Genomic DNA, 24,187 nt, shown 5'->3' with positions numbered 1-24,187 from the left:
AAATCTGTCACTTTGTGTTAATAAGAGAAGGAAAATCAGTCCCTGTCCAGCTTCTTCTCTCCAAATGAGTTTCATTAGTCCTGTGGAACAAGCCACACTCAATACAGAGCCTCTCTAAGTAAATCCATATTTTACACTTTCCCTTTTACTAATCCCACTTAGCTGAGAAAGGTGGACAAATCTTTATGCTCACTGGTTTATCCTCAGCGAAGATGAAATGACCAAAAACACATTTAGAAAAATTTGAGGTTTGGACATTGGAGCCAAACTCATACAATTAATTTTTCATGTAAAATGGATTGAAGCCTTGATGTGATGATAAAAGGAAATGGAAGGACAGAGGGAGGAAGGTCTGGAAGGAAGATTGGAAAAGGACAGCAGTAATAGCAAAGAAAGACATAAAAAAAAAGACTTTTTCCTACCTTGAACATTGCCAGCCCAACTGCCATTCTCTCTGCTCAACTCTGGCATGATGGTGTGAGCTGGGACTTCTCTCTTCCTTTCATAGCCTCGGATGAAGAAACCACTAACTGATGAAGCAACCCCGAGGATGGATGGGTGTGGAGAAACAGGTGCTGGATGCAGACTAAACTGACTGTAGATCCAGGTTGGTTTTAAATTTGAATCGAGTGATCAGTCAAGAAAAAGTTGCAAAATTGGATCAAATTAGAAAAAAATACAATTTCAGGAAGAATGGGAATCAAAACAATATATTTAAATGTGCTGTGTAGCACTCCTGAGGCCTACGTCTCAATGGACATCTTCTGGCCAAAGATGTCTAAAGAATAAAGTTTAAACACAAAGAAAAAATCTTAACAGTTTATTTTTGTCCACTTGGCATCTTCGTCCTTAAAATAATCAATTTAAGGGAAAATCTTTAAATGTTTTTTAAATGTTCACTGATGTAGGTCTCTAGTTGTCGGTCAGTTTCCTTTTGGGATCCCCATCTGAATTTTTTGCCGCTACAAAAAAACAAGAAAATTAAAGTGGTTGGTTAGTTTGTGGTTTAAGTTGTACATGTGAGCAAAGCCATTAAAAGTAGTAATAAAAGTAAGTTCTTGAACTTCTATAGAGTGTGACTCCCTTTTAAGACACGTCACGTTTCATGTCACCTTCTCTTCAAAAGACTTCATTAAGATGGGATCTGTATCTGTTCTTTGGAAAGTGAGTATGTGTGGAAAACCTGCTCCATAAAAGTGCTGCATCTTCTTCAAAGTATGTGTAATTTTCATTATAGTATTTTTTTTTTACTTTTGTCTGTTTCAGTATTTTTATTTTTAGTACTAATTGATCCTGCTAGGCTTATAAAGAAACACTGAATTGCTATATTTAATAAAGTGCATTTAATATTTTTAAGCTTACCAACCAATAAAAATAACCAAATAATCTGTGGACAACCAACTCAAACTATTGTTTCCTTAATTTTAAAAATCTTACATTTGTTCCATTATATCTTTTGTTTGTGTTATTGCACTGTTCTTAAGACACTAGTGACCATGTCACAAACCCATGACCAACACATTTATCCTTATCAATATATTCTGTCCAGATTCTAAATTCCACATGTGAATTTGCTAACAAAAAATGTCCTATCAGGCATTTGTAACATTGTTTTCCATTTGCAAAATGGAACATGAATGGCTCTTACATTTTACACTGAAGTAGCACTTGTACTGCACATATAATGTGAATCATTGGGCAGATTATTGTGCATACTGTCACAGTCTGTACACATGATCTCACAGACGCCTATTTCGATCAATTAGGGGGACATAAGTGGCATTACTTCCACTCAGAAAGGAGGATGAATTATGCTTTTGTGGCACAAAAACCTTTTTTATGCCAGGAACCCTATTTAAAGTGTAAAAATGTTTGCTAACCCCAGTAAAATGTATTTATTCCAGTAAAATACTACATATTCTACATACTTTTTCATTTTAGAACTAAAACTTATTGAGCTAGCCCAAAACGACTGGTGAGTTTTTTCATCTTTGTTTTGCCACTGGCATTAACAGGCACATTTAGCCATGCCTGAGAAAGAAAAGGCCAGATGAGAATCCCTTTTGTTTAGTTGAGGTGCCAGCATCAGTGGCAGTATGTGCTTAGGCTCTGGGTAAGACTCAAACAGTGCCAGGTGTAAATATGAGGCTTTACAACTAAAAAAAAAAGGCAGTGCTAGCCTGGGCCTTTCATAGAAAGCGGGTCATGAAGCCAGATTTTTAATCAAAAGATTTATCTGCCTAGAACTCTCTATCACTGGTTCTGACTGTATTCACATTTAAGGTTATCCAACATGGACCCCAACTCCATGGTTAAAGATGCATACTTAGTATTTAATGGCTTAGAAGTATTTATAGTGTTAGCATGGCCTGTATTTAATTAGGTTAGATTTTGCAGGAAAATCTGCTACAGCAGGTGCATGTAACTGGAGTTGGATTGGCATGATTGGGAAAATAATCATTTTAAAATATAACAGTCATATTAAATTGCTTTAATTATGCTTAAGTGAGTTTTGCCACTGGCATTAACAGGCACATTTAGCCATGCCTGAGAAAGGAAAGGCCAGATGAGAATCACTTTTGTCTAGTTGAGGTGCCAGCATCAGTGGCAGTATTTGCTTAGGCTATGTGTAAGACTCAAACAGTGCCAGGTGTAAATATGAGGCCAAAAGCCTTTACAACTAAAAGAAAAGGCAGTGCTAGCCTGGGTCTTTCTTAGAAAGGGGGTCATGCAGCCAGATTTTTTAATCAAAAGATTTATCTTCCCAGCTCTCTCTATTACTGTCTCCACATCTTAAGCTATCCAACATGGATCCCAACTCCATGGTTAAAGATGCTTACTTAGTATTTAATGGCTTAGAAGTATTTATGGTGTTAGCATTGCCTGTTTTCAGTTAGGCTAGATTTTGCAAGAAATAATCTGCTACAGCAGGTGTATATGTAACTGGAGTTGGTTTGGCATGATTGAGAAAATATTAATTGTAAAATATAACAGTCATATTAAATTACTTTAATTATTCTTAAGTGAGTTAGCTAATAACAGCGAATTCATTAAAATGATGAATGACAAATTATTTTAATTTCCGTAAAGGTGTGTCTTATCATGCTCATGTTTTTTGCAAACTAAGAACGTTGCTACATTAATGACAAAATAGATTGAATAAAATAAAATACAAGAAAACTGTTAATTTTCTAGACTGCTTTGAATGATCTACTGTAGTATTAGGGCTAATAATAGACAATAGAATAAACAGTTGTATCAAATCTGGCAGTAAAAACAGATTTACTAACAACGAGTTGTTTCTTGTTGAAATATGTAAGTAAACATTTTGTCTGTGCTCTACAATTCAGGAGGATAATGGACAATAATTGACAGGGAAAAATAAATACTGATAAATTAATAATTAGACACAATAACACATCATCCTGTGCTACTCACCATCACTAGATTTTGGCTGTGCCTCTATGATATCTGTGTGATGTTTGACACACAGGACTGATAAAATACAAGAAAAACAAGAGGGTCTCCACTGACATGTCCATTTAGAAAAATCAAATGGGAAACATAAAATATGATAAATGAACGGGATTGTGGGATCCTCACATTTATATCATATCATTCAATTTATTGAAAAAAATCACCATTTAACCCAAAGAACTAAACTTAAGTCACCTATCCAGGTTGGTTCTTAGGACTTCCAAAAATCCTCTACCATCATCCATACAATTTCCTTCCTGTTGTTAAGAAATGATGTAATGCTTTCTCAGCCCTGCTCTATCTTTTAAATATATGTAAATATATTTAAAATATTAAAAAGTAACCAATGTACAACTGCACACAAAATAATAATAACTGATTTATAGAAGCTGATCTTGAAAGCTACCAAATGAATAAATTTGTGAATGGTTCTGAAAGTTGCTATAGTTCGCTAATGAGTTTGTTCCCATGCCATCTGGGACAGCAGTTCCTCAGCAGAAGGATGAAGGGGGGTGAACGAGATTTTCAGAACAGGGAGGGTAAGAAAGAAAGGAGGATAGTGATAGGGCCAGAGAGTGAGCTTCTCTCCAAGGTGGTAGATGGACTAGGAAAAGGAATGGAGTGACAGATGAAAATTAAACAACCTGCAACGATGCATTAGAAATTGGCCAGTGAAAGCCATGGATGGGATATAAAAATAGTGTTTTTAAAAACTGTATTTAAATAAACACTTTCGAGACATTGTTTGGGCAGATGATGGGATAAATTTTTATAGCATAATATGATGACATGAGAGCTTAATGGCTTTATATTGTTATTATATTGTTTATTATATTGCTTATATTTTTGTCACCCCAAAACAGTTGGCACACGTCACAAAATCTATTTGGTGTGGTTTGTTCCCTTGATATATTAAAACAGGGTGGCCTACTTTTTGAAGAACACACCATGTGAAAAACAAGAAAGAACAGCACCCTGCATTTTTCTACCTCACAGAACAGAAATCAATGTGATGAAAAAATGGTAATGAAATAATTAAGTCTTAACTCAGGCTGAAAATCGGGTCACAGTGTTTGTTTTTATTACATCTAAGTTGTTTCAAGCATGCATAAAGCAAATCATTATTTAAGCAAAGGATTGTCCAACATTATAAGCAAATAAAAGCATCTTCGTTTCAGATAACAGACACATGCTGAATTATAGAAACTGCTGTACTCTGCAGCATACAAACCACTCACTCCATGGGTGTGGTATTGTCATTTAGGCCCAACACAGAGACTAAAGATATGGTTCTGAAGATGACAGAATGAGCATTTGGTAACTTTGTGACTTGAGACCAACCGTGTGTTTTAGGAAGAAGAACATAGCCTAGGATCAGAGACCCTAGACTTAATGGACACCAACTATGGAAAGAGTTTGGAGAATGGCAAACAAACTAAGAAGAATGAATGGCACCGAAGAATTTATAAGATCCTGCTCAACTCGGTTTGTCTGTTTGTTTAGTGTGTGTATGTGCTAGTGTATGTACATGTGTGTATCAATGTGTTTCATGGACACGTAAAGAAAGGGACACACAAGTACACACACAGACAAACAGGTCAGACAGACACTAAACAAGTCCTTTAAACCTACCTAGAGGGCATCCGGAAAAAAAGAAGTGAGGTGAAAGAAGGATAGGCAGTGGAGGACCAAGGGCAGAAAAAGGAAAAAAGAAGGGAAAGAAGAAATGATCAAACTAAAGAAAAATGCTAAAAATAAGTTCTGTCCAACTTTTAATTAGCGAGTGCAAAAGTAGGAAGTAGTTTTTGTAGGAAGGCAGGATGGACAGTTTGAGGGAAGGTCCGACCAGAGATGCAATGGTCTGACTGATACAGTAGTGAAGTCAGAGCAAAGTCAGAACTAAAAAAGCGAATGAAAGTAAAGAACGCAAAGCAGCCCCTTTCCCCTTCCTTTCTGCCGTGTGTCATAGGTAGAAGAAATTGTACACCATGTAGATGGAGAAATAAATCAGGAGGCAAATGATGGAGAGGGCAAACAGGTGAAAAGACGATGCGCCTCCCAGCACCACGATCAGGAAAAAGAAAAAAACAAAACGAAAGAAAAACACAAATATCCCAGTGACTTCCGTTTTCCCTTTATAAGTCCTCTCTTTCTCCCTCTCCTTTATCTGAGGGGAGATCACAAGAGATGCTGTCTGTCTTTCAGTCCCCTTCTCTTCTTTTACTGTTGGAATTCCTTTCCTGATGTTTTATCTTGTCCTTTTAATTCTCCTGCTCGCTTTCAACCTGTTGAGTCCTTGATTTAGAATAAGAAATAGCCCTTTTGCACAGACAGTAAGGAGGGAGCGCACGGGGAAACTGGCTGCAGAGGTGCAAGCGGTTGCGCTGCCTGACTATGAATGGCACAGTGTGAATGTGCTCTCTCACTCTCTCTCACTCCCCCCCTTCCACCCTCTCACTCCCCCCACTCTCTCTCACTCCCCCCCTTCCACCCTCTCACTCCCCCCACTCTCTCTCTCTCCCTCTTCATATCTTTACTGGTAGAAAAGTGAAGCTGTGTAAGAGATGGAGAATAAATAGCTAAATGAGATTTTTAAGATGGAAGAGGGGGACCTCTACAGGATTCGAGAGCAGCTGAAACCTAGTTTGTTTCCAAAATTACCTGCTAAGAGACTGGAACGTTCATGTTTCTTCCAGTACAGTAGGAGTTTCTGAGCTTTTCACAGGTTGCCCATAAACCAAGACTGCAGAATAGTGAACAGGTAGTAGTAAGAGATGGAAACACAGATTTTCTGTGGACTAAGCTTGTCCGGAGTGTATTCTGATCTTGTACCTAGTGTTTTTTTAATAATATCCTGGAACATTTAAGCGTACACACTTCCCTGACCAGGGTAAGTAATTTGGTGGAGACAAAAGAAGGAATAAATTGATAAATGAGGGATTAATAATTAAAGGAGGCAGTATGCTATATAATCCAAGCAATGTTGTTATATTTATCTGAGCTGCAAGCTACTACACTTGACTAAATACATAAAAGCTACGACAATGTCACCAATGTCAAACTGCTTATTTTTAATATTCTAAACAGTCTGTAAACACCAAGAACATAAGAAATAACTCAATTATTCTGACGTGACCTTTACTCTTTATGGCTAAAATATTTTGACACATTTAAAAACATACAGACACACAATCACATTCATATAGAGTAATTATAGATATTTAAGTTGTGTTATGCAATGGTTGGGCCTGCATTGAAGCACAGAGGTATTTCAGATGTAATCTAGAAGAACAATGTAAATTCATACTTATATTCCTTAATTATTTTTCATTGTATTAAATTCAGTAACATTATGCAGTCCATTTTTGCTCAATTCTATAAAAACATGTTTTCAGGTGACTGTATTAAAAATAGATTAATTTCTATTAGCTCTGATTTCTAATAGCTCATGTTTTTTACCTGCAAATACACTCTAAGAAGTAATGTGTCATTTTTTCTACACAGCTACTGTGTCCTGCGGTCTGTAACACGCTTTGTGTCATTTCTGGCCCCTTTTTACACAGACACGTGTAAAGTAACTCCAATAGTTAGTCTACACATGTATGTGTAGAACTGTGAGAAAATACATTGTTTAAAAATATATATTTATTCAATTTAACTTAAATTTGTTGGATAAAATAATGGCATTTATGACTAAAAACATAGATTATTTCACATGTAAGATTAAAAATAAATTAATAAATAAAAATATGCGTTAACCAATCACATTTCTCCTATCAAGTATATCTGTGTTTCATGGTTGATTCCCTCTTTTTGGACCATGCAAGGAAAGGAGCAGGATCCGTCCTTATACCCTTAAGTTGCAAAAGGAACTAGTATTGAGTATGTTTTATTAATGTTTATGTAGTTCATGTTTATCAGTGTTTTGTTGTGTGTTTTATGACGTCAAGCAAAACTATAAAAAGTAGGTTTTAACCCTGTGACCTGTTTTAACAATCGACTTTAATTGACAATTGACTTTAATTTAATTGACAATTTTTTTAAGTAAAAAAGGAGGCACTGAATTACATTAATATAAACCTAAGTTTGCTTTTCTGTTCCTATTCAGCAATGAATGTTCTGTTAAACCTGACTAGTCTTTCTTTTTATAGGTATTATTTATCGTTAGCCAACTGGCTAACCGTTAATTGGACTTTTAGTTTGCTCAAAATGGCGTCAAAACAGAATGATTGTGGATAAGGTTACTATAGCAACCCTCTGTGTTTTCAGTTCTTTTAAGGTAACTTACTTAACTGACCTATTGAGACTATGTGATTAAGTAACATTATTTAAGTTAAATCTCATTATGAGAAGCGAATTTTAATAATTTTAACATTTTTAGCTTGGTTTAGCTCAGTTCGTTTTACTGAATCGGTTCTTTTAAATCATCAGTTTAAACGAATCGAAGAAACTGAATCGATTGATTCATTAGGACTGTTAAGAGGCTGAGTTCATTCATAAGAATCGAAAGTTTGACTCCTTAATCACAGCTGCTTATTTGGCTCACATTCTCCCTTAAACAGTACAACAGTGGATGTCTGGGTGGAACGAAAACTTCAAATAATTAGTTAACTCAAATATCACAGTCATAACTTGCATGAATTCAGATAACTAATGTTATTTTTATTATTTATCCACTGGAAGCAAAGGTATTCACTGAAACGAGTTGTTCGGAAGAATCGGTTCTTTAAATCGAATCGAATCGTTAGCAATATTGCCTAACATCATTAGCATTAAAGCTGGTAGTGGTGGATATATTTCAGGGTAAAGCAACTAATTAAATAAAAAAACTCTTCCAAAATTCATCATCCAATTTACTTTGTTCTGGTAAAGGAAACATTTTAGCTTGTATGCTGTAACTAGTTTTCAGGTGACTTGTTTAATAATTTGTTAAACAGCCTATGTGAATAATTAGAGACATCTGATGACAAATTTGGAGGAATATTAGTTGTTAGCTGATTACTCATTTGATTGGTTGAATAATCGGAATGTTATTCAAAATATTAAATGTTGTAAATGTTTAATTCAGTTAATATTTTGTATTGTGTACACAAGATTGAGAGAGAATCACAGCACATTGTAATGATATTTTTTTGTCTTTCTTTTAGGACAGAGAAACAGACGTTTTACGAGTTCTTGCAACCATCTTTAAGAATGGGAAAGAACACGAAAGAAACTGCATTTGAATATTTTAAAGTGTGTTTGGGCCTTTAATATTTAGCCATTTGTACTTTCAATACATTCTTAATCAATTATTCATTACAAAATATTGAATATTTTAATACGTTTTTGTACCTTTACTGTTAAACTGTTTGTAATCTTGTTTTAATTTATTACTTGTCACAAAAAATGTTATTTAAACATTTGTAATATTATACAGTAAAATAAAATGGCTACAAATTTTTATACCTGTTTCCATTTGTATTAGTCTTTATTTTACCCATTTTCTTGATTACACATAACACATTGTGTGTGTTAATTATCCTGACACAGTGGGTGTGCAAAAACAGAATGACACATTTACTGTGTTTAAATCAACACAGTATGTGTCGTCCCTGAGCACACTCATCACATGTGTTGAAATTCCACACAGTGTGTGTCATTTTTAACACATTTCTTTTTAGAGTGTAGTTGGTATTTACAGTAGGCTAGTTTTCTCACATTTACATGTTTAGCAAACTCCTTAACAAAACAGTGGCTCACCACTTTGTTCCAAACTTTTTAAGAGAATTGTCAGACAGTTCGAAAATAACATTTCTTACTGCAAGATTGGCAATAATTCAGGTCTTTCACCATCAACTGTACATAATATTGTGTTAAGATTTGGTGAATATGGAAAAACCTCATCTGTGTAAGGCAAGATTATTTGTTGTATTACATGTGCAAATCAGTGTTGAATGTGCATGAACTTCAACCATTACATTCTAAATTTGTTCATATTTACAAAATACAATAAAGTTGCTTTGTTAAATCATTCAAATCTTTTTTTGTACCCTTAATGGATAAATTTACATTTACATTTTCTGCATTTAGCAGACTCCTTTATCCAAAGCGACTTACATTACAGTTACAGTATACAGTCTGAGCAATTAAGGTTAAGGGCCTTGCTCAAGGGCCCAACAGCAGCAACCTGGTAGTGGTGGGGCTTGAACCCACGACCTTCTGGTTACTAGTCCAGTACCTTAACCACTAGGCTACAGCTTGCCTAAATAAATGAAGAAAATTAAAAAAAAAAAAAAAAAAGAAAATTTACATATCACATGGAAAAAATGTGGAATGGAAATGGAAATGGGGTTTGTAGAAGTAAACAATACTAGATTTGGGGTAAACAGCTTCACTATAAATCTGAATTGTGAAACTTCCACAATCAGATGACTAAAGTACATGTAAAACCCTATATTTATTGTCATAATCTGATTTCTTGCAGTAATCTGATTATTGTTAGTTAAATCATAAATATTATTTCTGGTATTTTTCACAGACACAGTAACTGATCTAGTTATTTTTAGACTACTGTATTCGACTTCTGCCACCCTGCTCCCATATGAATGGACTAAACAGACTGTTGAGTTTTACCTGTCAGTTTGGCTTTTAAACACTCAATAATCATTCTCATACTGCTACCCACAAATGAGTGAAAATGAAACAGCCATCTACTTAGTCAGAAATTATTACATTCTATTGTTTTAATACCTTTCTGTGCGGAGTTTACATGTTCTCCCCGTGTCTGCGTGGGTTTTGTCCGGGAGCTCCGGTTTCCTCCCACAGTCAAAAAACATGCGGTCAAGTTAATTGGAGACACTGAATAGGTGAATGTGTGTGTGTGTGTGTGTGTCTGCCCTGCGATGGACTGGTGCCCCATCCGGAGTGTTACTGTGTGCCTTGCGCCCATTGAAAAGCTGGGATAGGCTCCAGCAACCCCCCGCCCCCCCCACACACACACACACACAATTGGATAAGCGGTTAAGACAGTGAGTGAGTGAGTGAGTGAGTGAGTGAGTGAGTGAGTGAGTGAGTGAGTGAGTGTTTAAATACATTTATTTCAGTTTTGCTGTTAAGGAAATATTTGTCAACAATAGGGTTTAGTAAAGATGTATTATTGGTCTGGATTTTTTATCAAATGTTACAGCAAAAGTGTCACTCACTGTAGTCTGTGAAATTAAACAAAAATAAATGTAGAAGATTTACACAAGGTAAATTGGTATCATTATACACAAGACCTGAATGCAAAAGCTAAACTTTAACTTATGACTTATGTGGATTATTATAAATTTACTTTTAGAAATCAGACTGTTGCTGTTATTTTGCTGATTTTTATGGTTACGTCGCTTTATGTAATTACAACTGGGGTAGAAAAAAGAGGCATATTTAAATTCTTGCTAAGATATTACCAAAACCAAGTAGCAACCAATATGCAAATCATATGCAAGCTTAGGTTCTCTTGTTTGATTATTTTAAAAATTACAGTACCTGTTTCGGTTTGCTTCTTATTATATGTCATGTTGATTTTGGTTTGATTACCTCTAGACATCAAGTTGTAACCATACTTCACAGCTGTGATGTGGTAAAGTGGAACCAATAGGCAAACATTTTACTGACACCAAGTGGTGAAATCTAAGTATATCAGAATTCAAATACATAAATGAATATATTTTGAGCATGAGGTTTGATGCAAATAAAACCTTACACCAGTTATTGAGACCATTAGTCCAGGTGCTGCAACTTAACACTGATCTGTAGTTCACATCAGTATTAACACATGGAACACCATGACTGACTGGTCACAGAAAATTAAATGCTAACCACGCTGTCCAGTTTTAGTTCACTTGATGGCAGACACATCTAATATACCAGTAATAGCGATGGCGAGACAAAAATGTATTCCTCATACATTCATAAACTTCACTTAAACTCAATTTAAGATAACTGAACTTACAGACTCGCTACAGAACACATAAACGCAGGTTCTAAACACTAACATCATCACAATATTAGAATATTAAAGTAGTTGCACCAATAGGAGTCCAGGTGGGCGTGTCATCTCGCTTACACTAATGTTTTCCCAACGGTAAACTAGCACAATAAATTCGGCCTAGACGACGAACGACAAAACTTACAGACTTTAGTCAAAAATGTCTATACTGTCAATATGAATTAAGCTATTTTACGTTATATTATTTACATTTCAAAATCAGTGGACTTAAAAAAAAAAACATTTGACATTTTTTTAATTGCTTAAATTGTGATTTTAAATTTCAGTTGCCATCTAGTGACGTCACCAAAACCGCTCCTACGTGGGATACATTTTATGCCCATATATGGACAAACTTTCAGGTAAGAGCTGATGTACATTATATGTCCTATTAAGGATGTAAAATTAAGCAATAGAACACGAGAGGGAGTGTGTTATCGCGAATAACATCACAGCTGTGATTCGGTCGCAGCCGTGATGTTATTCACGAGAACACACTGCCTCTCGTGTTCTATTGCTTTTATACAACAGTTTTTACAAAATAAATAAAGAAAATAAATCAAAGAAGTCCTGAATTTCATAATAAATATGCTTTAATATTGACAATACCTTCCGCCAAAAAGTAGTTCCACAACGAATATAAAGTTTAACACTACAAAGCAAACATCCCAAGTTGCAAAAACTCATTTCAGGGAGGTAAGAACAACAAGAAGAAAAAGTCAAGAACCTCCGAAGAGAAAAAAAGAAACAAAAAAACATCTTGCACACACCAAAGGATTATGGGTGAGAACAGAACCTTTTAGGAGCTGCTAACTGGGCTATTAAGCTAACTGTTCGTGTCACAAACACATTAATGTTCCCTACATAGTGCACTAGATTTTGTATCGGATAACGCATTCATGTTCACTACATAGTGCACTAGACAATATATTAGACCAGTGGTTCTCAAACTGTGGTACGCGTACGACTGGTGGTACGTGAAGCAGCACGAGGTGGTACGCCAGATAATCTCGGAAAAGTAATTACATGCACCGAAAAAATAAATAATTTAATAATTATAAATAAAAAAAATCATATGAAACAAATTGTGTAAATTACTAATAAAATCTGTTTCAAGTTCTTATAATTCTGTTTTAATAAAATCAGTTTAATGAAAACAAATTGTATTAAAACTAATGTGTTTTAAAAATATTCGGGGCTACGCAGCCACCGTACTTCATTACATCTATACTTCACGTTCGCGGTTTCCATCTCGGAATTTCCGAAACGTTATCAGTAAAGTTATCAGTAAAGTTATCAGTAGATCTCTCGCTTTTATCAGAGCCAGATCTGCGTTTGAATCTCACTGATCTCGTTCCTGACATCACAAGGCTGCTCCGCTAAACAGGCGCACTCACTGAAATGCTAACTGCATATATACTAGTGATGAGTCATTCGCGAACGATCCGATTCTATTGAACGGATCTTTGAAATGAACGAAAGGAACCGAGTCTTTTATTTCTGCGCAGTTCTTATCGGCTGTAATCCACCCATTCAGCTTCCATTAATTAATCGTAAATCGTAATAAGAGCTGTTTATTGTCGAAATTCAAATCCGAAACACTTTCAGTGTCGCGGAGAGCGAGCGAGACACACACACACACACACACACACACAGAGAGAGAGAGAGTGCTAGTAGTATAATGACAAATAATTGAGAAATAAACTATAAACTTGTTTAATTGTTTTAAATACAAGAAAGGATTTAAACTTAATGCAATGCAACCACAGTCTGTCTCTTCTCTGTAGTTTTTTTACTTTTAAAATAAATCTTTTTTTTTCATTTAAGTGTTGTTTGAATTAGGAATACATTTAAGGCAAAGTAGCAAAATTTGATATTAATATCGGGGTCTTATAGTTTACCCAGTAGCGTCTCCCGAAGAACGAAGAGCCATTTTTTTGATTGACTCTTTAAAAGGAACCGAGCCAAAAGATGCGGCTCCCTTCAAGAAGCCATAATTCCCATCACTAATATATACAGTATACACACACACACCTAATTAATGTGTGCCATATGTGGTTCTGTGATGAGAAACGTAGGTGGTACTTGGAAGTTTTGGTTTGATAATGGGTGGTACTTGGTCTAAAAAGTTTGAGAACCACTGTATTAGACAATTGATTTATGTTCCCAACACAGTGCGCTAGATTGTATATCAGATAACGGATTTAAAACGCGACCGGGAATAAAGTGTGTGTCGCCTGCATGCGCGTTTGCGTGCATGAAGCTTGTCGTTACTGGCAACGCATCAGCGGAGTAATACAGTTGTGGTGTGAAAAGACCGTGCTGTTATCACGAATATCAGCACAGTTAGAACGCTTCTCAACCAATCAGATTGTAAGGTCGGAACTACCTGTGGTATAATAAAGCAATAAGCCACGAGAGGCCGTGCGTTACTGTGATTTTAGCACGGGGATGACGTTTTTGGCACGACGCAAAGCGGAGTGCCTAAAACTTCTTTCCCGTGCTAAAATCATAACAGTAACGCACGGTCTCGAGTGGCTTATTGCTTTTTTATAAAACGGATAGTTCCGGTCCTAAAATCTGATTGGCTGAGCCGCGTTCGAAGCCGTTGTAAAATCCCCGATAAACGCACACCTAGGACCACCTCACATCATTCCATATTAATACGCCACTGAATAGAAAAAGTTAATGTTATTTTCGCCCTCATGTTGCCTAGCAACAATGTTAATCGAACTATTTTGCGTCGCGGAAGAACGCTTTATTGTAAGTTTATACACAATAAATACATTTATGAATTAAACGTTGTATTTATTGTATTTTATGTTAACCGGCGTTTTATAAAAGCAATAAGCCACTCGAGACCGTGCGTTACTGTTATGATTTTAGCACGGGGAAAGAAGTTTTAGGCACTCCGCTTCGCTTTGCTTTATAGTCACATTTATATTTTTAGACATTTTATTGCAATTTTTATTACAATATTAGTCAATTGACATTTTAAAAATTTGTTGGAGAGCAATTTTGAAAAGAATTAGACTGAAAAAAAAATGATCAACATTAATAATAACATTAAAGTGAAGTGACTACAAGGTAATGGGTGCATTATGCACATGAAGTCTAGCCCTCTGGGTCTGATCCCACAGAAGAGCTTCTGTAGAACAAATTGCTAAAAAATTCATGTTGGCTATAGTGTGAGAGCACACGGTGTATTGCAGGTTGCTGCATACTGATCAGAGAGCACATGCTGACCACTGGCAAAAATGCTTACATTGGCCATCAGAATTGGACCATGAAGCAATGAAAAAAGATGGTCTAAAATCCCATTTTCTTTTACATTATGTGCATCGCTTACCTGGGGAAGAGATGGCAGCAGCATTCTCTGTATTCTCTGTTCTCAGATCTGATACCTGATTATTATGCTGTATTTGGGTTGTATTGTAGGGTAAAAAAGAGAACCATTTAATACACAGCCACATGCACGTGCACACTAAACCTGTGAAATAATAGTCCACATGTAGAGCTGTTTTACTGTGTACTATGAACGATCAAACTGTATACAATCAAAACCAAGAACTACTAAGTACTGTCATTTTATAATTTGAACTATTTGAGGATAATATCCAAAAGTCACAGGTTGCACACAGATCAGACGAAAGACAGGGCATTCCCATGTGGCTTGAAGACCTTTATTACAATCCACACTCCTAAAATAGTGAAAAAGTAAATAGCAGCCTTACAATTAGTAAAGAAGTAATATAAATACACTTTCATTCACTGCATTAGGACTCACAAAGCAAAGGCTTTGTTTATTTACTCAATATTGTGCTATTTGGGACACAGCAACTCGCATTTGTGTGTACCAATACAGTGAATGATTTTTTTACTTTGGTAAAAAAAAAACACATCACTCTGTGACGAACTGTTCATACTTTGTTATTTTATTCTGAAACAAAAGTGTAAAGTTGGAATCAATGATTTAAGGAACATCTCATGTTAAGCTTGGACGCATTATACTGAAGAACTGGAGAGTAAGGTTGGCATTAGCCATTATTTATATCTGTGTGATCTGCTCAGTGCTCGAGTGTACCTTAAGAAACTGATTGTTGCAATCTTTGGTTCAGAGACATTTTCCTAGCCCAATTAAATATCAAATAAAGCCAATTACCCAATCTGCAAATGTGACTCACAGTGATAAAAGCATTAATGCTTTGTGGTACCTTGCGACTAACAAAACATTACCGTTTTTATTCTTTAGGAGTGTGTGCTGTTTTTGCAAACTCCAGTGCAATCAATTAGATTTTAAAAATTAAGGTAAGGTCATAATGTTCTGTTTACATAGCAGTTATACAGTTGTTGTTATACATTTCTTTAATTTCAGTTTTAACAACCACTTTATCCTGTCAAGCTTGCAGTTGGTCTGGTTTCACTACGAAACACTGGGAACAAGTTAGAAATTCCCTGGACATGGTGCCAATCCATCACATGGCTTCAGCCACTTCCTTAGAAATACCCAATCATGTCTGTGTAGATGCCCAGACAGCTGACAGCACTGCTGAGAGTTAAACCCAGAGCTCAGCAGGGGTGGGCTAGCGTAACGGACTGCTGTGCCATTCGAAAACCCCAGTTCAACTGTATAGAACATGATCACATCTATGTTGATCTTTTGACCTTTGCTGATGTTAACTTTCACAGTAATAAATGAGCAAAGTGTTCTGACTCTTTGCTCACTTTTATGTTTGTTTAGAAAGCTCTCTTTTACCAATGTTGCTTCAAAAGATCTAAAGAAAAAGACTATATAATAAATATAATATTGACATAGGCCTGAATTTGTGCCATTGCATGTGAATTGAGTGGTGTGGTGCTCAAGAATTACCTCTATGCCACTGATATAGCAATTCCTACAGTCTGGTTGAGCCACTGGTGGGAGCAGTGAATAGTGTATTATCCAAGGTACCATGTTGGAGCGCTGTGTAAGAATTTGCTTTAAATGTGTTGCGTGGACAAGCCTTGAACTTCTTGGACCAACAATGGTATTGTGCGAGTAGCAGGGGTTCCCAGAGTGCACAGGGGATTTGAATGCATTTAGTTGAGTGACACTGAGGCAGTTATATAAAAAAATCTTATTTTTGTAGTAAAGCAAACATTTTTAAATAGATTCATCTTACACCTTGATTTGAAGGTCATTCTTGAGGCGTCTGGTTACCAGACAGAACATTACAGAATCATGAATGCCACCTTTGTTTGTTTTTTTGTTGTTGTTTTTTTGTGTAGCTTGATACCATGCCATGTTATGGAACATAATGTACAATGTATTGAAAGTCATTTTATTAAAAAAAGAAGAAAATCATTTTTCATAAAAAAAATGAAAGAAAATGAAAAAAAAAGTGGAACGGACCAAACACAATGTATAAATATTTGACCTATCGGTTCAACACTTAAGTCTGTACAGTCAATCTACACATGGAAAATACCGTTTGAGGCACCCTTTTGACATATGCCAGTTCCCTATTTTCCTTAAAATAGCGTCAAATCATTGACTAGTGTGCAAGTCTGTGTTTCTGTATATGAGTATTTTAAACAACCTATAAGATTTGGGAATGTTTTAAATCCCAAACAAAGTCCCAAACTAAACAAGCAGTCTCTCGTATTATTAGCTGTTCAGTCTCTGGCAATGTTTGGATATTTCTGTAGACTACGGCATGTTGAGTCTTAGCTCAATTGCTACACTTACTTAGGAAGTACTTGAAGACGGCGGGTTGATAACATCCGTACACTGCGGCTCACAGAAGGGCCCAAAGCGGCCGTAAATGTCTTTAGCCCTAACAGCGAAGTAATATGTAGAACCTGACACAAACTGGGTTAGTGTGCAGGCCATGGGCAGCGGCAGGGCCTTAACCTCTCCGATCTTCTTCCATAGTGAGAGGCCTGCCGACTGAGTGGACTGTGGAACAGACGATGCCAGCTGGTCCTGGTGGTAGGCGTAGAGGTGGTAGCTGTCCACAGGAGCACAGTTGCGCTCGGTCTCAGACACACACCATGACAGCACAATGCCGTTCTGACTCTGCACACGTGCCAACTTCAGCTGAGGTTGCTGAGGCGAGGAGGTGTGTGCTGCCTCCGGAGGCAGACGAGCCGGCGGAGCTGGGGCTAACGGCAGCGGAGGCAGAGGAGCAGAGGAAGTAGAACTTGGCCGGGATCTGGGCGAGTCCTAAATAAATGAAGAAATAGAAAACAGATCCTTTAGTAACATTTTTATACTTTATAATAAAATTTAACATACACTACTTGACACATAAGGAAGCAAAATTTTATATTTTAGTAACACAAACTTACCACTGAGGGTCGATGCTGCACCCCAGTGCGACCTGCTGAAAAACAAACAACAGATTAAAAACAATTATTTTTATTTACAGGCAGGCAAAATGAATACTGGGCATATAAGGGCTTCCACATACTGTGATACAGTTAAGCTATTAACATGCTACCACACTATGTCATTTCTAAAATGCTAAGCGTGCCCAGCTCCTTCTATCTGTGCTTCAACAATAAACTCCCACAAAGTGTGCTCAATTAGCTAGTATATTACACCATGTTTGGAGTACAACAAGAGAATGGTACAGGCCTTAATTTTTTGAGCCCTATAATATAGAGGCCTGTTGGCTTAGAGAGAAAAGTCACCATAAAATGTTTCAGACAACACCTGATGAATATAATGGAACATTACATTCCTCATGGAAATGGTGGCTTTTATAATACCAATGGCCACAATCACCAGGGCATTTGCCAAACTAACTGCACAACCATAGAAGGTTTTTAACAGATGTACTAGTCCAAGTTCTTCACTGCTATCAGTAAAGCACCAATTGATTAAATATAATTAGTAAAAAATAGCTTCCATCCAGTTCAGGTCTAGTGACTTTGAGGTACTGTGCTGACTAGTAAGCACTTATATTTTTTTATTCATGTAAACATTGTACAAAGAACTAACGAACAGAACTACAAAGAAAGAACAGATTACAGGAGAGAAAGACAAATGGAGAAACCTACCAGCATTGTTAGAGTTGACTAGTGGTGGTGGAGGCCCTGTGGGTCTCTGGGTAGAAGCAGGCTTTTGTACACTGGTTACTAAAACATTGATAAACCAGCAAACGTATTAGGAGTGGAAGAAAGACTGTGAACAAACACACTACAGGAAAAAAACAAGAGCTGGATTTGTAAAGCGGAGGAACTTACATTGAACATCATCGTCATCTTCAGTTAGGTCTATGACTGAACTTTTGGGCCGAGCAGACTGCAGATAAAACAGAAAGAAAGAAACTAAATATGTAATAAACATGAGTGACAGTATAGACATGTTTAAATGGCCCGAAAAACAAAGGCTTTAGCCATTGTATCCATTTATTTATTAGGATTTAACATCATGTTTTACACACTGTGGTTACATTCATGACAGGACCTGTAATACCTGTAAGCTGTAAATACAGCATATGGGTAAACAGACATTTTAACAATGAAGTGTCAGAACATGTGTACTGTACATACCTGAGTGGGTGTTTTAGCTGGAGCAGAATGAGTAGCTTGATTATCTAAGTTAAAAAAAGAGTAGGGTTTATAATATTGTTATGGCAAGTTGCAAATACAGGTCTGTTCGAAAACCTAGTGAGCTACCTTGCTCTATTACTGTCTACATACTGACTTATAAGCCAGTCATCCACTTATAAGTCAGGTTATTCGAAAGCACTACATCGGTTTTTGCTTACTAAGCTAACACAGTTAGCCTCACGCCATTCAAACCAATGGGATGGGGTGGCACAACAAGCTAGCATGTCACAGACAAAAATAATAATAATTAAATAAACAAATTTTAACAGGTACATAAAAAAAAGAAATATACTTGTACACAAATGCACCCTTGTGGAGGTTTTACAATACATCTTGTAAACCACAGTGGGACCAGATAACCACCATTTCCATTAATTAAGTATATTTTGTTTTGTTTTTAGGTTTGATGAATTTTGCCTGGGTTGCAGAACAAAATGTGGGTCACTTTTAAAAAAGGTTTAAAAAACCCTGCTATAGGGATTACTAATTTTGACAATACATACCTGTTTTAGATGTCATTTCAGAAGCTGAAGGTGGACCATTGGCAGCTGCTGCAGATCCTGTAGCCGCAGGACCAGTGGTTGCTGGGGACGATGAGGCTGTGGCCATTCCGACCACAGTGGCAGACTGCAATGGAGTGCGGGCTGTTGTCACAGAGATACCTGCACTAGGTGAAGCTGCTGTTCCCATTCCACCCTGGTAGACCGGCCTGCTTACTGGCAACTGCGTCACAGTTGGTGAAGACGATGATAACACAGTAGAAGAAGTAGACGGCACAACACCTCCTGGTGTCTTTTGCAAGATAAAGGTTGTGGCCGTGGTGGTCTTGGCCTTGTTGATGCTGCTAACATTGGCTAGAGAGGACACGGGAATCAGGTTAACACCTCCTGCTATGGTCCCACCCTGCCCATTAGCCATAGCCAATGGCAGCTGAATCAAAAGAGGCGGAAGGGAAACCGGCTGGCCGGCAGATGTGACCGTGCTAGTAGCCATGGCACCCGTGTTGGGGCGAGGCTGCAGCAGTAGAGTGCTCGTCTGGCCCTGTCCGCTCAGAGAGGAGCTTGAGGACGAGGGGGTAGAGTTTGTTGTCGTGGAGATTATCTGCAGGATTGGGGCAGAAGCAGCTAGGGCTGAGGAGGTTGCCGTGGTTGGAGTTAAGAGAGGTCTGGGCTGATTCGGGGTAGCTGAAACAGAACATAAGAAAGCCTATTAAACACAGTAAAAAATCTAAGTAGTATTTTAATGAAAACCAATTTTAAAAACATGAATACAACACAAGAACAGTTTAACTCAACTACACACAATAAAACATGTGGACGGGCAGCTTACCTGTGGTCTGCTTAGAGTCAATCATGGTCCTTACAGTACTGTAATTAAGGAATTATATAGTTAATGAACTTCAAAGGGGTAAATCAGTGTCCGTCTTTTAAAAGAACAAATTGTTAAAACAATGTTTCAAAATGCTGTAAATAAGGCTTATCCATGACTGGCACCACTGTAATAAAATTTGCATTGTGAACTGTAAGAGATGCTTCAGTCCTTACTTAAAAGACAACAGTCTTGCCATCTGAGACAATTACATTCATTATTCTTAATAAAATTAGCTTTCAAACACCTGTGGGTGCCTTATCAATTTAGCTAACTTTTTTCAAGGTGGCAAGACGCATTAAGGATCATTAATAAGTCAATTAAAGCTCTATTATTTTGGACACATAAACATAATGAATTTATTGGAAAATACAATTATGCATGGAGGAGTTAAAGGTAATAGAGGACAACCAGTAACAAGATGGATGGATACAATTAGAGGAACAATGAACAAGCCAGTATAAAACCTGAAGACCCAAACAGAAGACAGGATGCTTTGGGAAAAACACTACCCATACGGTCGGCAGGAGTCAGAATCGTCTTGACAGCACTTATTAATATTAATAATTATAACAAAGTGCTGGAGAATGACTGTAAAAGTTATCTTATAGTATGTAAAATTTTGAAGTATGATTGTTGTCAGCTGTTAACCAGTCAGTAAGAATGAGAGTCAATAATCTTACTATGTTATATCATAACATGCATCTTTCAGTGTACAAATGAAAGCCATCAAAACATTTTCAGTTTAAAAATAAAACAGGTTAAACAAACAATCGTATGTACTTTAGAATAGAATGCCTTTATCTGTCATACATACATATACAGGTGTACAGTACAATGACATTTTTTTTTCCGCATATCCCAGCTTGTTTGGAAGCACGGGTCAGAGCGCAGGGTCAGCCATCTTCAGCGCACCTGGAGCAGAGAGGGTTAAGGGCCTTGCTCAAGGGCCCAACAGTGGCTGCATGGTAAAGCTGGGATTCAAACTCTCAACCTATCAGTTGATGGCCCAAAGCTCTACCCAACTAGGGTACCACTAACTGCTAAAATTTCAGTTTGCTGTAGGATGCTTAAAATAAAAATTAAAATAAACTAACTGCATATTCCAACCAACAGTTTTTATAGGTAATTTTAATCCACCAGTAATGAGCTAACTTTAAAAAAGCTTACCGCTGAGTTCCTGGGTTTACATTGGTTGCAGAAGCTGTAGAAGCAGCCTTCGCAGCAGCAGCCTGCCAAGAAGAGTAAAACAAATCTGACTGAATAGTGAACTATTTAGCAAACAGCAACCTAAAGTACAAGCATCAAGTCTTATTCAAATGTAATTACAAAAATCATTCCATGGTTCTAATCAATTAACGTGGCTGCATTCCAACATGAAGAAATATGGTGGGCATTAGTCAGCCACTTCAGTAGTAATGAATTTTACCTCTTTTCTTAAATTCTCTGATGCCTGGTTAGCAGCTCCAAACTTCTTGGCCAGTCGTGAAATCTTACTCTGAAACCAAAAGCAAAAAAGGCAAAATTGACTTACTTTATTATTAGCACGGTGTACTTTTTACCAACCTAAATTAAAGGAAAAATGAAAGTTTGATAAATGCAAAGACCAGAAAGCAGAGACCTGGTCATTCTCTTTGACCTGTATGAAACTGAAAACATGTAAAAACCTGATCACTGATGTTTAGCCATATAAACATTCTTTCGACTGCTCCTGTCCTAATATTTCTGAAAGATTTAAAAAACTATTTAAGGTGGATGTCCAAACTATGGCATGGCTGTTACGTGGAAGTTAGTTTAAAGGTTTACTTTAAACACTGGGTGTCACTTTTGCAGCTTTCATTCCTATTTTCCAAACAATTATGGCAAACTTTCACTACGCTACTAAGCATTTATTGGCAGCAACAAATTAAGCTATTAACTTAAATAAAAAAGCAGTGTAACTGTGCCAATCAAGCAGGCTCATTTTCTTTTCAATGTATAATTATGTGTGACTTGTGTACATCCATAATACCCCTACGAAGCAACATAAAGACACCACTACCACAAAGTAAACAGGTAATTATTATTATTAAGCAATTAAGTGCTTTTAATACTATTGTTTCTATTGATCAAGTTTGAATGGATCCTAATTTTCCAAAAGCACAAAACCAGCCACTGTTGCCATTTGGCTCCCAAGTTTCCTAAAATCTAAGGTCTGTTTTTAACTCATATCCTTTTAAACAATTAGAAACTTGTTCTGGATCTGAACTCACCTGTAGCGTATTAATGTGCTGGACAGTATTCTGTTGTTTGGTGGCAGCATCAATCTTTTCCACCCTCTCCTTCAGCTCCAGCAGACTATGATCAAATAGAGTCAGCTGCAGCACACGTAACCGTTCCTCCACCAGTTGTTGCACCACCTGAAAGTGAGGGGGGTGAAACAGTAGATTGAGTAAAAATTCTGCTGCTAAAAAGATTAAACTCAAATATTAACAAATCCTGATGAATGAAACTAAAATCTGTTTGTATTATTTTCACCCAAACATTTAGTTTTTATCAGAAATGAGTCACAATCCAAAAAAAACTACACAAGTTTCAATCAATTTGAAAATGTTATATTTTCTGTAATACTGTTGCATATATAAAATTGTTGCATGTATTTGATATATTTTGGGCAAGAACAACTTATCAACATTATCCATGTCACTCAGTCCAAAATAAAAAAAACTGCAGCTCAAACCTCTAATTTACAAAAACGATTTAAAAAAAAAAACAGATCAAACAAACCTTTTCAAGTTTTAGTCGGCCACCCGCCTCAGCCGTGATCTTGAGCTCTAGCTGAGCCTCCAGTTGCACTCCCTCCACTCTCGCTCTCTTTCCATCTCTCTCTTCTTTTATCTCTTCATCCTTCCACTCATCTTTATTATCTACTGGTGACCAGGATCTCTTCTTGTTCACAGAGCTGTTGCTGCCTGTTAGTATAATTCATATACGTTAGCATTTAAGTTAGGATCATTGGACTACAGTTACTAATGATTGCACCAGTCACTATACTTAACAAATTTCAAATCTTTACTTCATTGACTGCTTTAAACTGGTAAGGGTCGCGGCAGGTCTGGTTACACCTGGATATAGTGGGCGCAAGGCGGGAATACCCTGGACATGGCACCAATCAATCACAAAACATCTGTTTTAAACCATGTGTTCTTTTCTTTGAGGGTCCACAGGACATTTTTCAAGAAGTATTATGACTTCCTTTGATAAGCTCTGGCAAACTTTAGGTTTATCTGGGTCCTCCTGGGTCTTCTACCTTAGCTTCCCAATTCATTTAGATAAAGATGGCTAGTGTGTTGTGTGCCCTGTGTCTGCAGGTCTGCTTGAATTTGTTTGGAAGTTGATTAAGGATTTGTCCAATACTGAAATAATAATTTGTTAAAATCTTCCATCAAGTTTCTCTTTCATTTATGTCCAGGAAAGTCAAGTGTCAGAAGCTGTGAACTTCTTGATAGTATTGTGCACAGTGGACACAAGGACATTAAGTTCTCTGGAGACAGACTTGTAGCCTTTAAATTATCCATATTTTTGCACTACAGAGTAAAATTGCCTCCATTTAAACAGGTTGTCAGTGTAATTTCTGTATTAGCCACAGATAAGTTCATGAACAAAATATAGTAGCATGGCATGTTTGAAATACAATTATTTCTTATAAATGCCAATAAATTTATCCAATCAATTTCTGAAGTTTAGATTTGA

The 24,187-nt window shown here is 36.8% G+C and overlaps 2 protein-coding genes and 1 long non-coding RNA gene across 8 annotated transcripts in view; 1 reads left to right on the top strand and 2 right to left on the bottom strand.

Annotated features, from left to right (window-relative positions):
* The window catches only part of grin2bb (glutamate receptor, ionotropic, N-methyl D-aspartate 2B, genome duplicate b), a 144,217-nt gene extending 143,380 nt beyond the window's left edge, over positions 1-837 (bottom strand). The window contains exon 1 of the mRNA XM_063009807.1: positions 423-837. Within this exon, the coding sequence (XP_062865877.1) occupies positions 423-449 (27 nt within the window). The 5' untranslated portion in view covers positions 450-837. The remainder of the gene's footprint in view (positions 1-422) is intronic.
* A 10,764-nt stretch (positions 838-11,601) lies between these two features.
* On the top strand, positions 11,602-17,471 carry LOC134328326 (uncharacterized). Its single transcript, XR_010014732.1, has 3 exons — positions 11,602-11,850; positions 12,181-12,271; positions 17,403-17,471. It is a non-coding gene; the product is annotated as an uncharacterized LOC134328326 (long non-coding RNA).
* The window catches only part of atf7ip (activating transcription factor 7 interacting protein), a 42,237-nt gene continuing 33,452 nt past the window's right edge, over positions 15,403-24,187 (bottom strand). For 5 of the 6 annotated variants that reach the window (XM_063009426.1, XM_063009427.1, XM_063009425.1 and 2 more), the window contains 11 exons: positions 23,222-23,406; positions 22,708-22,854; positions 21,885-21,953; positions 21,626-21,687; positions 20,417-20,454; positions 19,591-20,271; positions 19,028-19,071; positions 18,719-18,776; positions 18,533-18,610; positions 17,819-17,853; positions 15,403-17,693 (listed from right to left, as the gene is read on the bottom strand). In XM_063009426.1, the coding sequence (XP_062865496.1) occupies positions 17,217-17,693; positions 17,819-17,853; positions 18,533-18,610; positions 18,719-18,776; positions 19,028-19,071; positions 19,591-20,271; positions 20,417-20,454; positions 21,626-21,687; positions 21,885-21,953; positions 22,708-22,854; positions 23,222-23,406 (1,874 nt within the window). In that variant the 3' untranslated portion in view covers positions 15,403-17,216. The remainder of the gene's footprint in view (positions 17,694-17,818; positions 17,854-18,532; positions 18,611-18,718; positions 18,777-19,027; positions 19,072-19,590; positions 20,272-20,416; positions 20,455-21,625; positions 21,688-21,884; positions 21,954-22,707; positions 22,855-23,221; positions 23,407-24,187) is intronic. The other variant, XM_063009430.1, reaches the window with a different exon arrangement.

Source organism: Trichomycterus rosablanca, chromosome 15 (assembly GCF_030014385.1).
Source record: "Trichomycterus rosablanca isolate fTriRos1 chromosome 15, fTriRos1.hap1, whole genome shotgun sequence".
Lineage (NCBI taxonomy): Eukaryota > Metazoa > Chordata > Actinopteri > Siluriformes > Trichomycteridae > Trichomycterus > Trichomycterus rosablanca.
Note: the sequence above shows the minus strand (reverse complement) of the source record. Positions and strands in the feature narration are given on the sequence as shown.